General features: G+C 36.6%; 1 protein-coding gene across 3 annotated transcripts in view; it reads left to right on the top strand.

The window, feature by feature from the left end:
• Positions 1 to 124: 124 nt before the first annotated feature.
• The window catches only part of SLC39A9 (solute carrier family 39 member 9), a 39,619-nt gene continuing 25,136 nt past the window's right edge, over positions 125 to 14,607 (top strand). For 2 of the 3 annotated variants that reach the window (XM_006186429.3, XM_014560668.2), the window contains exon 1: positions 126 to 963. In XM_006186429.3, the coding sequence (XP_006186491.2) occupies positions 868 to 963 (96 nt within the window). In that variant the 5' untranslated portion in view covers positions 126 to 867. Of the gene's footprint in view, positions 964 to 14,607 lie in introns of all 3 variants that reach the window. The other variant, XM_032482260.1, reaches the window with a different exon arrangement.

The raw sequence follows: 14,607 nt of genomic DNA on the forward strand, positions 1-14,607 counted from the left end.
AAAGTAATCACCGATATAAACAATGAGATAAGTCATCTTTCAATGGCCCGACTCAAAAATGGCGGCAGTATAAGATTCCCGGGGCATAGGTCGGTTGTAACCCGGTAGTGCCCGTTTGAAGGAGGAGGAGGTAAGGCAATCCGGAAGTGGATGTAATGAAGAGGTGCCACTTGGCGGCCATGGCAGCTGTAGTATCCGTGGCTCCGGGTCAAGGCCCAGCGGAGTGGAGTAACATGGGCAGCACTCGGTATAGGGCAGAGACAGCTTTATATCAGCTTCGCTGCTGAACCCCTAAGACCCGTCGTTACAGACCAGCGGGATTCCTGTCCTCATTCTAGACTCGGAGGAGAGTTTGCCCGGATTGGTGGGCTGGTCCCAGACCTGGGGGAATCACCGGCGGGGCTGCCCGAGGGAAACAGGGGAGCCGGGAGAACGAACAAATTCGCTTGGGTTTTCCTCCTTTTCTTGGTACTATCTGGGACGTTGTTCGTGGAGGAAGTAGGCCCTTTATGCTACCCTTATTATGACGAATGAAGACATCGCTCATTCGCCTGTTTTCCCCATTGACTCTTCTCATCTCTTTTAACCCAAGGGAATTCAAGGACTGGTATCTGAAGACTCAGGGGCTAGGACCTAAAATTGCTGAAAATTCTCTCTGGTGCTAGTATCAGCAAAAAGAGGCTGTTTCCAGGTACGTTCAAGAGAAAGGTGCCTCTCAAACACGTCTGCTGGTGGGGAGGACGAAGGAACTGGAAAGTCCACTTGTTCTCTTGGAGCCACCACACGCGCTTAAGAACCTAAGCATCATTTGAAGCCACAGAAAAATTGTAGTCTAGTGGTGGTAGTGAGTGAATAAAGGAGGGCAGAATGGATGATTTCATCTCCATTAGTCTGCTGTCTCTGGCTATGCTGGTGGGATGTTACGTGGCTGGAATCATTCCTTTGGCTGTTAATTTCTCGGAGGTAAGAAATTCTCAATTTTTTTGGTCAGCTATCAGGATGGCTGCTACGAAGTAGTGACAGTTGTAAACAGACGCTGCTTCCCCAGTTAATATCAGAGCTAAAAGTCTTTTTAAGGAAGACTATCTTTTCAAAAATGCATTAACATTTAGTAATAGAAACAAAGTTCATATTCAGCACTAGCGTTCTTAACCAGGGGTGGGTGGATCTCCTGAAGATCCTGGGATTCTCTGAGATTGCATACGAAAATTTGAGGCTGTGTGCATTTCTTGGAGAGAGGCACCATAACGTTCTTTTGCTACTCTTGAGTTCCAAAGAATCAAGACTCCAGATTGCTATCAAAAGATAATGGAGAATACTATTTATCCATATGAATTAAAGTCAATATAACTTCCTATTTTGAGAAAATCAAGCATAGTTTTTGGGGGAAAGTTTTTTGTTTTTTGTTTTTTTTTGGATACCTGTAATTAGAATGAAGTAAGAAAAAAACTAAATTGGATTATTCTTAACTCACATTTCCTTTTAAAGAAGGAGAACATTGGAATGGGTATTCGAAATTGCTTTCAAATGTATTTGTTTAGAAATGGATTTTTTGTTAATATGGTTTGACGTTTTAGTTAATTTGTTTGGTTATTTATCATTACTTTAATAGACTTTAACAGGGAAGAAATATAGTTGAAGGCACTGTTGAATGAAAATGAAGATATATTCTTCAGTTGGTCATAAGGAGTTCACAACATGCACAGTGTTCAAGGATTAGAGGGAGAAAAACTACTACATTTAGGATTTCATGAGCATGCCTTGGGTTCAGCAGTAAAGTAGTTTCGCTGACGGTCCTGAAAGTGTTTTCAAAGGAAACCGGAGTAGAGAATGGCCTAACGTGGAAAGGAAAAGTATAGATGAGGTGTGAGGTAGGCCTTGAAGAAACTTGAGGGAAGGGGAAGCCTTGCCGGTGAAGAAAATAGCCTATGGGTGGAAAAACATGTGGAAAGAGGCATCATGAGTTTGAAAATAAAGCCCACAGCCAGATGGAAGGAGGCAGGGGTTGCTTGAATTGCTATTACTCCTTTTTTGTTTTCTTTTTTTGTTTGTCTCCCTTAGCATCTAATGATAACATTGAGCTGGTTTTCTTTTTGAGCATATACATTACCTAATTTCATTTTTTTCTTTTTCCCTAATTTCATTTTACTTTTTTTCTTTTTGGTCAGGGGAGGTAATTAGGCTTATTTATTTATCTATTTTTAGAAAAGGTACCAGAGATTGAACCCAGAACCTCCTGCGTGCTAAGCATGTGCTCTACCACTTTAGCTATACCCTCCCCACTAATTTCATTTTAAAAACGCAGTGAGATACAGATGAGAAGACTGAGACTTAAATTATGTAATTTGGACAAGTTCACAAAGTGTTTTAAAATCAGAGCTGTTTTTTCAATCTGTATTTTTCTGACTCAGAGCAGTTCTTAGCCACTCTGTCCATTTTTTTCAAAGGTGGCTAACTGGTAGCCCATGTACCAGATCTAGCCCACAGACTTACTCTGTTAGATGAGCAGCGTTTAATTTTATTATTGTTGCTGGGTGTTTTTTTTTTGTCTGTATTCCCTCAAGGAAGCAGTTAGTTAGAGCTGAGTAGCGGTAGATTGTCATGGTACTTCTTGGCTGTGAAGCCTACTTCATTCATTTGGGCTACCTTCCTGCCCAGTATTTTGTGAGCCTGCTATCTCTCCTCTAACATAAACTGTATTTTCTTAAGACTGCATTAGAATTGAGTTGACATTATTAGGACTGACATTTGTGAAGTTTAAGTTGGTTTGTATATTTTAAAACATACTGCAATAACAGTTATTAAGAATTATAATTAATTCAAAGAAAGAACCGATGAAGCTTTTTATTTCTATAAAGTGCTTAAACCTTTTCCAAGTTCAGCATTTTCTCAAACTGTCTTGAGTTTTTTTTTTTTTTGCAATATGCAGGTGTATACTGTTTTCTTTTTCTACTCAAGGAAGTGTGTACATGAGTGGTGTAATTAACCAGGCCATTAATAAAAATAATTAGTATATGTCATTTATGGCTTTCTGATCAGGTAGTCTTTTTCCAGTGGTATGTCTAAAAATGCTATAAATCAACATTCATAATGTCTTTTCATTATTCCAGCAGAAACAATGCACTGTTGAACTGTTAGAATAAAAATGAAAGTTATATATAACTTAGTCAAAGACATTTTAGAATTCAGCTGGTGATTTTTATCTCCTAGGAATTAAGCATTTTTTCTCGACAAATTATACTGTTATTATAGATCAATGTGTTGTGAAACTAGCAAGATGATAAATTTGCAAAAAAGAAACTTCATTCATGAGGACTGGAAAACACAGTTTCTGCCCTTAAAAAATAGCTCCCCAAACTCCTACATTGGCTAAACAACTTTCCTTTTTAAGGGAGTCTGGCATTTCTTGGGAACTGGCATTACTATAAATAAAAGGACAAATAAACTTAATTTGTTTTACAGGTCATTTTCATTTATATGAAGAGATATGCTCTTTATTCCCGTTCTTAATCTAGCTGCTGCTTTGTCATTCAATACTTTTTTTCTTCAGAATTTCTCAGAGCAGGAATAAAAGAGCAATAAAGCCATTAATTATATCAGGATTAGTATTTAGAAATGAGTTAAAATCAAGTAGTCTGAAATTACTGTAGCAGTAGTATCTACTTGTCATATCTGACCATTAGAAGATTTCTGTGACACTGATTTTTATGTCACTTTCTCCTACATGCCTTGCTCCCAAACCTGCTTTCTTGATGCTTTTGTAACTTTTTTGCCTTTTGATCTGGACTGTACCTTTATACCTAAATGATTTCTAAAAGAAAGGAACAAAATCTCTGATTCTGAAATGCATGTATGAGTAACTGATAATCATGGTGCTTTCTTCTTCAGCATATGAGGAGAAAAACTAAACTTATAAAGGCAGCCAAAACATGCTTTACACAAATGAGGTTCTGTCTGGTAGAGAAGTTGGACACACTAGTTTAGCACTGTCTTGTGTTTTTCAGATTTAGTTGTTATTGAGCCCTTTTCTTTGGCCCTACATGAAAATACTACCTAAGTAGATTGAGAGCCTACAACTTAACATTACCTGGTATAATCTTATCAGGTGCTCTGTGAATGAAGTTAAGGTATAAATGATGGCCAGAGTGGGATTTTAAATTGATGATCTGAGGATTCTTATTTACCTGAGCATGTCTCCGTTTTGTCAGCGAGCTGGTAACAGATAGCAGGTTGTGTTTGCCCCAGAGCTTTAGGGCAGCACTCCTCCAACTATCTGGTACATGACCAGCTTTTGTTTTTGGTTAATTTCCATTCCATTGCAGACCAGTGTACTTGTTAAAAATGAAATACTAAGAAAATGAAGTGGAAAAAGCATACAAAATACAAGCTGAAGTGCAGTGTTTATTAGATTCAACAGACATAGAATTCCTCTTATAATTGTAGAAATCATATTATTATAAAAGTTTTTGAAGGCTTTCTCTCATTTCATACTTTTCTTGTTGCAGACTAGTTTAGATGACAATGCCACACTTTTCGTATGTTAAAACTATAGATTCACCTGATATGCAGATGAAAGTAGGGCTTCTCTTACTTCAATAAAGATGGTTAGTAATCTGCTAACTTCAAAAGGAACTTGTCTGAGACAGGTACTGTAGTTCACAATTGGTGTGACTACTTGTCAAGCTATGTAACATCCACATCTCTTCCGTTAAATGCCCTTACAGGATTGTTGTTAGGATGTAATGAAATAATATAAGCACAGGGCTTAACACTGTACCAAGAACATAATAAGAACTTTAGAAAACATTGAGGATTATTCTCAGTACTGATAACTTTGTACTAAATTATAATTTTTAAACCTTTTATTTTGGAACAGACTTCTAATGGTGGGTAAACTCTTCCCCTCCCCACCCGCAAATCACAGAAACTTCTCTGCAGTTTGTTTGGAATCTGTAAGGTCTTGTTTAGGGGTTGGCATTCCTGTTCGCCATAAATATTTCATTTGGAAAGGCCAGGGCTCTTCCTGCCCTGCCTTATAGTATGTTTCTTAGTATTTAACTTTTTCTTCTTCATTACACTTACTCTCGTTATAAGCTTTGTTTTGTTTTTCATGTGTTAAAGTTTTTGTTTTGTGTCTAATGATAATAACTAATTCATAATAAATATCTTTGGGGCTTTGAGTTACAACCAAATCAAAGGTTTGTTTAAATTTTTCTCCAACAATAGATTCTTTTTAAAGTAGATTTGATAAAGTTGCATTTTTAATGACTTTTGCATTGTCTGGTATATTAACCTTTTGTTCTGTTATGGTAATGCAAAACACTTTATGTTTGTTTGGAATTTCCTTTCTAAATTCTAACCTTTCAAACTTGCATTGTCTGTAATTTATCCATATCTGGAAAACAATCAGTAACTTTGTCCTTCCTCAGATTGCTGTCTTACCAGCTTTTTGTTTCATAAGTATCTTTGCTTGTTAAAGCTAAGTTTGAATCAAATAAAATCTAGGTACAATCTGATTCAATATTAAATTCCTGAAAAACTTTCTTTTTTCTAGGATATGATATAGCTAAACATCATTGAAACTTATCTGCGTAATAATATTAATAATACTTAATGCTTATTGAGCTCCTTCTATGTACCAGGCAATGATGTGCATTATTTTATTTAATCCTCAGGACAAGACTATGAGATAGATATTGTTAAGCCTCTCTTTACAAATGAGCACACTCAAGCTTAGAGACATCACAGACCCTAGTAGAGGTGGGATTTGAACTAAGTCCGTTTGATTACCAGTTCAAAGCAATTGATAACTAGATGATATTTCCTTTCCTAATGAACACTATAAAAAAGTAATGAATATATCATGGATCTAAATTGACACCTTTAGCTCCTCAAATTAGGAATATCTTTTACATCCCCAATACTTTACCTTCCACAGTACAGCTCATGTCTTGTGCTTACTAAGTGTAGCTCAATTTAAATGATCTCTGAACAGCATTGAAATCTATAAGAAAGACCGAATATGTTTTAGATGCCCTTTACATAAACACCTGCCAAATTGGAATCTGAAGCAGTTCCTGTTTTGAACTATTCAAGATTAATTTCACACTTGATGTCTTCATAGTTTAGTGAATTCTAAATTGTGCTGTTGAAGAATTGACATCCTGGGGTGGGGTGTGTAGCTCAGTGGTAGAGCGTGTGCTTGGCATGCGTGAATTCCTGAGTTCAATCCCCAGTACTTTCATTAAGGGGGAAAAAACAAAATTGACATCCTTTTTGAAGGAAGAAGATCTGAAATGGATTCAGAATGCTTCTGTGTGTTATAGTCTTAACCTCTCCTCTCTCTCATTGAAGAATTTAGATGTGAGACTTTGTTGAGTGGTAATGAGTTTTAGGAACCTCTATAGCTCAGTTTGAAATTCCAAGTAATAAGTAGTAATGCTAACCATGAGTACATATATTTCTTTAAACTTATGACGAATTATAGCGATCTCAGTTCCCCTTTAATATTCATATTCAATGTCTAACTTTACTGCAGTTAAATAGAATCAAGTGTTAGTTGGTCTGGAAATTCTTCTGCCCTGATTATATGGATTTTTAAGCAACAGGATCTTGGGGATAACCATTAGATAATTACATGAAACTATTTATTGCAAACCTGGAAGTCAAATTTCTATTAACCAAAAAGTTATACCCTAGCTTCTGCACCTTGTTGTGTGTTCTTTTCATTGATTCATTATGCATTTGACAAAGGCAAATTGGGGAAGGAAAACAGGTTCTAAAAGCAAAAAAAATGATACAATGAAATAGATTTTATAGAGATACAGTTTAGCATAGTGCTTAAGGGTATGGATTCTGGAGCTAGACTCTGCAGGTTCAGGTCGTGACTCTGCCATTTGCTGGCTTTGTGAGCCTGGACAAATTATTTGAACTTTCTATGCCTCTCTTGTACAAATTGAGGATAATAGAAATACCAGCCTTCTAGGATTATTGTGAGGATTAAATGAGTTAATATATGTAAAGTGTTTATGATAGAACATGCTTGGCTTAGTAAGTACTTAATAAATATCAGTTATTATTAATAGAGGTGAAGAAGTATCACGTCTGTTGTGTAGAACTTGTCCATCCAGAAATCTCAGTAACCTAAAGGACAGAAAAGTCTCTGATTAGCTAAATATATAGCCTGAAGACCAAGCATTTTACTTGCTCTCTACTGTCCTTGTCTGTCACTCAGCTCCTATGTATCTGTTAATGATTCTAGTAAATTGGTGTGCCAGTTATCAATTTATTGCCTTTTCGCTCCAAATTCACTCTTCATTGACTGCTCTGCAAAAATGGGCCCTTTAAATATTTTTCCTTTGCCAAGTGGCACAATGTTAAGCTTCATCAGTAGAGGATACTGGAGAGAAGTTGTAAGAGGAAGGAGTTTTCCTTCTTGGTTCTGGCATGCTTGCTCAGCCAGCCTTCTAGGTGACTTCTCTGGCACTGATCCCTGTAGCTCAGGCAGCCTCACCAGTGTCCAGCCTCTGCACTGCAGGTGGCTTTCAAAGCCTCAGACTCCTGCTGAACACACAGCTTTTCCAACACCCAGCAGCCAGTAGTTCCCACTGGCAACCCCGTCTTGGATGGTTTTATAGGAGAGTCTCTCCAGTGAGACACTTTCCCTTGGACAGCTTTCCCAACACTCTAGAGTGCAGATTTCCAGCGAGTTCTACCAGTGTGACACCACAGAAACTTCTCTGCTTGTGATGCTGTGACTTAGAATAAGAAGTATGTATTTGGTCTTACTCCTGTTTCTGACACAGAGCTCCTAAAACCTTTGGAATTTCCTAAATGATGAGAGCCGAATGTGTCTTATTATGTGAATGAGGTGACTTTTGGAAAGCCACTAGATAACCTAAGGATGGGGGCTTGTTGCCAGGAGAACCAACCACATGATTCCAAGGATTGGAACTTAGCGGTCGAACCAGGGAGGGGAAAGGGAATGAAGGTTGAATGAATTGCCAGGAGCCAGCAATTTAATCAGTTATGCCCATATAAGGAAACCTCCATAAAACCCCAAAGGATGGGGTTTGGAGATTTTCCAGGGTGGTGAACACATAGAGATGCTGGGAGAGTCACACTCAGAAAGCGTGGAAGCTCCATGCCCTTTCCCCATACCTTACCTATGAATCTCTTCTATCTAGCTGTGCCTGAGTTATATATTCTTTTATAATAAACAGGTAATCTAGTAAGTAAAATGTTTTTCTGAGTTCTGTGAGCTGCTCTAGCAAATTAATTGAACCCAAGGGACCAGTGGTCTATAGCTGGTTGGTCAGAAGCACTGGTAACAACCTGAACTTGGAACTGGCATCTGAAGTGGCAGAGGGCCAGTCTTGTAGGACCTATTGCTGATTCCAGATAGATAGTGTTAGAATTGAATTGAATTGAATTGTAGGACACCCAGCTAACGTCTGAGCATTGCTTGTTCTGGGGAAACCCCCCTCATACACACACACCTCGAAATTGGTCCCAGAACCTTTTACTGCCATTCACTGAGTTTGGATCTCAGCCCTTATGGGATTTCTTCTTTGAGAAACTCTTAATTTGGTCCTAAGGTAGTCACCGCTCCTTTTAGCTGCAGTTCTTATGTTTCTAATGAGCTAATTTCTCATTACTCCAGTTCCCTGTTACAGTTATTCTTTTTTGGTTCAAATTACTTTATGATTTCCATTTCTGGGTTGGACCCTGACTAATACATCTAGGTAACAGGTCATAAAATCCAATAACTACTGAGGCTGAACAGTGAATCAGGCCTAGAGTAAGATAAAGTGGTCCAAGTGTCTTGATATGTGGCAACTGACCTCCAGTGTCAGTTCCTGGGAGTCTTAGGGACTCATGAAAACTGTGGTCAGCTGTGGCACAGAAGACTATGTGCCATTTGATGACACCAGCTCTGGTGTTGCCAAATATTCCTACTTTTCAGAAGTTGGAAATCAGGATTTTTATATGAATCTTCTAAATTTTATACTTTAGCTACTAATTCAAATATTATCTCTTGAACAGTCTTATAACAAGAGATGCATCTTTCATTTTTTTTAGGAAACTATAATTGATGCTTTCAGTGCTAAAATGAGCATGGTACAAGGGGGACTGAAACAATCTTCGATAGTAAAAGCTTTTAAAAGTTATTGGCGTGTATTTAGTTGAACCAAACAATTTGTTGGCTGTTTCTATGAGCACGGAAAGAAAAACCATTTAACTATCTTGGTATCTGCCAAGAAAATTAAACTGACTTCAAAGCTTTGCACTGTGCTGATAGTTAATGGCATTGAATACAAGCTATTGTTTTAATTAATACTTCTGGTCAATCCTTTGCTCAGTCAGGCTACAGATGTAAAATTGTAAAATGAGATAACATAAAATGAATAGCATTGCACATTCATGCCTCTCTGGAGCAAATGTTTCATTTCTCCAACAGAAACTATTGCTTTGGGAACTCTTTTCATCTTGAACCACACTTGGAATTTATAGTTCTTCATTTAAATACATCCTTTAGTGATTTACCGTAGGCAAAGGAGAGAACTTGTCAGCATCTTAACTTTGACACATATACAATTTTGAGATTAGATCCCAAGTTGTGAGGTTGTGTGAAAGAATACAGCTGTGCCAGTAACATAGAGCCACATCTCAAGTGCTTGACGTAAGTCAGATTGAGTCTAAAATGATTTAGGTAGTAAGAAATTTTTTTTAAGTAAAAATTAAACTATAACCCATGGCAATTATGCTTATTTTTTTGCTGTTGATTTTTTTTCCCGTTAAAAGTTGCCTCTATGATTAGGTTGCCATGAGAAAGATAGTAGACATCTATCAAGCTGATAAAAGTTATATAGAATAAAGAATCTTTATATTGCTTTGCTGAAGACTGAAACAGTGACTGAATAATGGTTAGAACAGTGCTGAAGATTGAAAAAAGATTTTGAGCTCCTTGGAAAAAACCAGATGTCATTTAAGGGATTTGCATTAATGAGACAAATGACAGCATTGCCTCACATTTACTATGATGATATCCTATTATGGTTTTTTATTATATGTAGTTTATACCCCTTGAGCCAAAACATAAATTCTAAATTAGGTAACCACTGAAAATTCTTGATATGGTTACACTTATGAGGGATATGTTAGGTCTATTTCCCAGCACACGTATTCTAAAGAGCTTCCAATGCGTTCATACATTCGTTGATTTTTAAGGGCCAGTAAAGTGTCAGGTACCAAGTCCCCAGTGCCTTGCATGATGCTGGGCATTTAATTCATTCTTTCAATAAATATTCAGGGAGAATCAGTTTTGTGCCAGATACTGTTCTGTAAACTGAGGATTCAGCAGTAAATTAAAAACAAAAGTCTTTGTCTTCACAGAACTTAAAATTTTCTAAGGAGTTCCAGGAAATAACATAGCATTCAGTGGAGGTTTAACTTCATTTCGTAAATAAATATGCTTTAATTTCAAAATGGACTGAAAACATAATATAGTAATTTTAGCGCATACTGCATTTCCTTGGAGGAAATACTTACAAAGCTAGATGATTCACTCCAGTTTACCTGGATGATCTCTTCCTACAAGTTCTCAAATTCTTTTTTTCTGACTTTTTTTATTGTATTATAATACAGATCTTATGCTTACACTATTGTTGATCAGAGTTTTCCAGGCTTTTGGATTTCACAGGTCAGTAATAATTTTGAAATTTGGGAGAATTAATAAAAGATTGCCTGCTTTAATTCTGCCAAGTAAGTGGCAAAGTAAGTGCCAAGTAAGGACATTAAAAAACAAAAACTGTTGTCACCATCATTTCTTAAAGGACATTTTGGTAATGGCTCAGTGGTAGAGCACATGCTTAGCATGCACAATGTCCTGGGTTCTATCCCTAGTACCTTCATTTAAAGAAAGAGAAAGAAAGAAAGGAAGAAAGGAAGAAAGAACATTTTAACATCAAAGAGTAGATAGGATATAATCTTAGAATAAAGAATTGTCCTTTATATTGAAGAAATAAAATATTATGACAAGCTCATTACATTGCCCTTATTTCTCTTATTTTGCCATGGACCTTTAGAAACTATCAATAGAAAACAATTATAGCTAAAGATAATTTTGGTTTTCCTCTTGGTGTTGCTAAGGGATTTTGCTGACAGACTATTTACAGAGGTTGTGTGATTGAATTTTATCTTTTTTTCAGAGATAAATTTTATATTATGAATTGTATGTCTTGTGCCATTTGATGGACATTGTCTTGGAATGTACAGGGTGGCAGAGTACAATGTCAAATCTAATCATGCCTCTACTGCTAGCTAGCCTAGCTGTGTGATCTTGGGCAAGTCATTCCTCATCTTTGACTTTGGATTCTCCATCTGTATTTTGAGAGAAGATCATTTGTTACATTTCTTCCAGTTCTTAAGCTTGGATTCTGTGTTGATAACTTTGGTAGCTAGTATCACACTTTAAAAAGTGTCTACTATGAACTAATCTGCAGAACAGAAACAGACTTGCACACATAGTAAACAATCTTATGGTTACAGGGAAAGGGGGTGGGAAGGGATAAATTTGGGAGTTTAAGATTTACAAATGTTAGCCACTGTATATATAAATAGATTTTTTAAAAGTTTCTGCTGTATAGCACAGGGAACTATTCTCAATATCTTGAGAAAATGAAATATGAGTGAATTCAATATGAAAATGAATATATGTATTTACATCCATGACTGGGACGTTGTGTTGTACCCCAGAAATTGATACATTGTAACTGATGGTACTTCAATTAAAAAAAAAAAGTATGTGTCTAAAGATTAATAAAAATTGGTACTGTCCTTGTAAAAATTTGGACCGTGCTCCTGTTCACATTCCTTCAACAGAGAGCATTTATTCATATACGATTAACAAAGAGGTGTAATTTCATGACTATGGACTTTAAAGACTTACCATGATTTTTTTGTAATGATATTAGCTACACATGGAGATTCAACTATTTTCTAGCTTGGGCCTTTGGGAAATTCTTATAAAATCTTTTATGATAGAGAATGTTCAGAAATCAGGTCCATGTAAATAAGTGAATGGGATTATGGGTAATTTCATTTGGGAAAAAGAACATCTGTTAATTATTTTACATTATTTAAAATTTAAAAGGCAGCATTTTAGGGGAATCATTTTTTACTTTCTTTATGAATTTGAAGGTTTTATTTGTAGTGCCCATAGTCATTCTGGGTATATATCCCTCAGTTATCCTAAATGTTACTACTTCACCATCTTAATTTTGTGGTTTGGAAGCCTCAAAAACTCATTTCTGCTCTTTTAAAACTTGTCTCAATCTAGTGCTTCATGTGACTCTAGTGTAGATTATGAAGCACTTGGTAAGTGCCTAGTGAATTTGTGGAATGATGCACAATTGTAAAGACCTCTGGCTTCTGCATGGAGTTATTTACATAAAATTGTGGTGAATGTTTTTTAAGGAATAGCTGAATGGCAGGTGAGATTGTTTAAGAAAAAAGTTTGAAAGTAGCTTTTAGTATTCTTCATAGACCTCTGACCTTGCTTTCAAAGAGCTGCCGTGAAGATGCCTTGTTAAAATTGGATAGTTCTATAATGAATCCTTTCAGAGGTCCTGGTTGAATAAATTGCTTCCTAAGTAGTTTTTGAAATAAATACGTGATTTTATAGGGTGAAAGGTTTAGATCTTAATGCAGTTTGATGAATTTTGACAAATGTGTATAACTCACATTCCAATCAAGATTTAGAAATTTCTATCATCCTAAAAAAATAATCTTATGCCATTTTCCAGTTAGTCTTTTCTGCCACTGTGGTCCCCTGGTACCCCCTCCTGCCAGAAGCAGCCACTGTTCTGATTTTTATTGCCGTAGTTTAGTTTGACCTGCTTTTAAACTTCATATAAATGGACTCATACAGTACATATTCTTTTTGAGAAAGGCTTCTTTTATTCAAGCATTGGGATGATGTTTTTGAGATTCATGTTGCTGTATGTTGCAGTAATTTTTTTTTTCCTTTTTGTTGCTGATTAGTTTTCCATTGTGTAAGTATACCACAGTTTATCCATTGTGCTATTGCTGGGCATCTGATTCAGATTATGGCTATTACTGATAAAGTTTCTGTGAGCATCCTTATACAAATTTTGGGGGAAGACATATGCTTTTATTTCTCTTGATAAGTACATAAAAGTGGAATTGCTGGTTTAACTTTATAAGAAACTGATAATTTCCTAAAGTGGTTGTACCATTTTAAGCTCCCACCAGCAGTGTACGAGAGTTCCAGGTGCTCTGTATCCTTGCCATCACTTCGTGTTGTCAGTCTTTTTAATTCTAGCCATTTTAGTGGGTGTCTCTTACTGAGTTGTAATCATTTTTTGTATTTCAAATACAAGCCCTTTGTCAATGTCTTAGGTTGGTTCCCTAGAAAACAGATTCTGAAAAGCAGATTTGCACGCAGGAAGTTTATTGGAGAGTGCTCTTGGGAATAACACCTGTGAAAGAATGAGCAAGATTAAACAGATGGAGAAGTTGAACTATAATTCAGTTGCAGTAGAGGCCTCAGCTCATCCCACAAAAGGCTCTGAAGCTGGATGGCTCTTCTGAGATATTCTGAATTGAGGCAAGGAGATCAGGCTTTGTGCCTTTATACCTTTGTACCTTTCTCCACATAGCACAAAGAGGGATAGTCATTAGATGCGGACTGCCCTGGGAGAGGGAATATAACCTTAGGTTAGTCTTTCCCCTTTGGCCCAACGGCAGGACCTCTGAGAGACTGAGCTGTGAGGCATTAGTAGGCAGCACTCCCAGAAGTTGGCAGAACAGGTGTCTCCAGCCTGAAGGGGGTTAATGTAGACAATGCTACCACAGCACCTACCACAGATATATATATTTCCACTACTGATGTGGATGTTTTCTTCCAGTATATAGTTTGTCTATTCATTTTCTTAATGGATCAGCAAACATTTAAAATTCTGATTTTGAATTTTTTCTCTTAAAATGGTTTGTGTTTTTTGTGTCCCTGCTGAGAAATATTTGCCAACCCCAAGATTGCAAAGGTATTCCTCATTTTCTTCTAGCAGCTTTTGAGTTTTAGGTTTTATATTTAGGTGTATAATCCATCAAGGATCAGTTTTTCTATCTGATGTGAGCTACTACCCACATTATTCTTGAGGGCAATCAGCTCTTTTTCTTTTAGGTCCATCCTTTCATCACATCTCATCTTCCCTTAATTTGCAAAGCAGAGACATCTTTCATTTCCATTCCCCAGAGTAGAGCAGAGTCAAAATGCTGACAGGACAGTCTTCTTTCCTAGCAATTTATTCATCAGTTTGGATTGTGGAGTTTTGAAATTAAAGGCCCTAAAATAAAACAGTATGCTCAGCCCAGCTCAGTTTTACCCTTATTTTTGTCCTTCCTTTAGAAGTAAAACTTGACATTCATGAATTTTTTTAAAACAAAGGTAACTTTTATGAATTTTTTAGAGAGAATGACAAAAAGACTAATTAATTACCACATCGCCTTCTACACAGAATAGAGCTGTTTTTCCGTCTTGTGTTCTCCAGGCTCTGACAGTTTGTCTCAAATGAATGCTGTGAT

This window comes from Camelus ferus, chromosome 6 (assembly GCF_009834535.1).
Source record: "Camelus ferus isolate YT-003-E chromosome 6, BCGSAC_Cfer_1.0, whole genome shotgun sequence".
NCBI classification, from domain to species: domain Eukaryota; kingdom Metazoa; phylum Chordata; class Mammalia; order Artiodactyla; family Camelidae; genus Camelus; species Camelus ferus.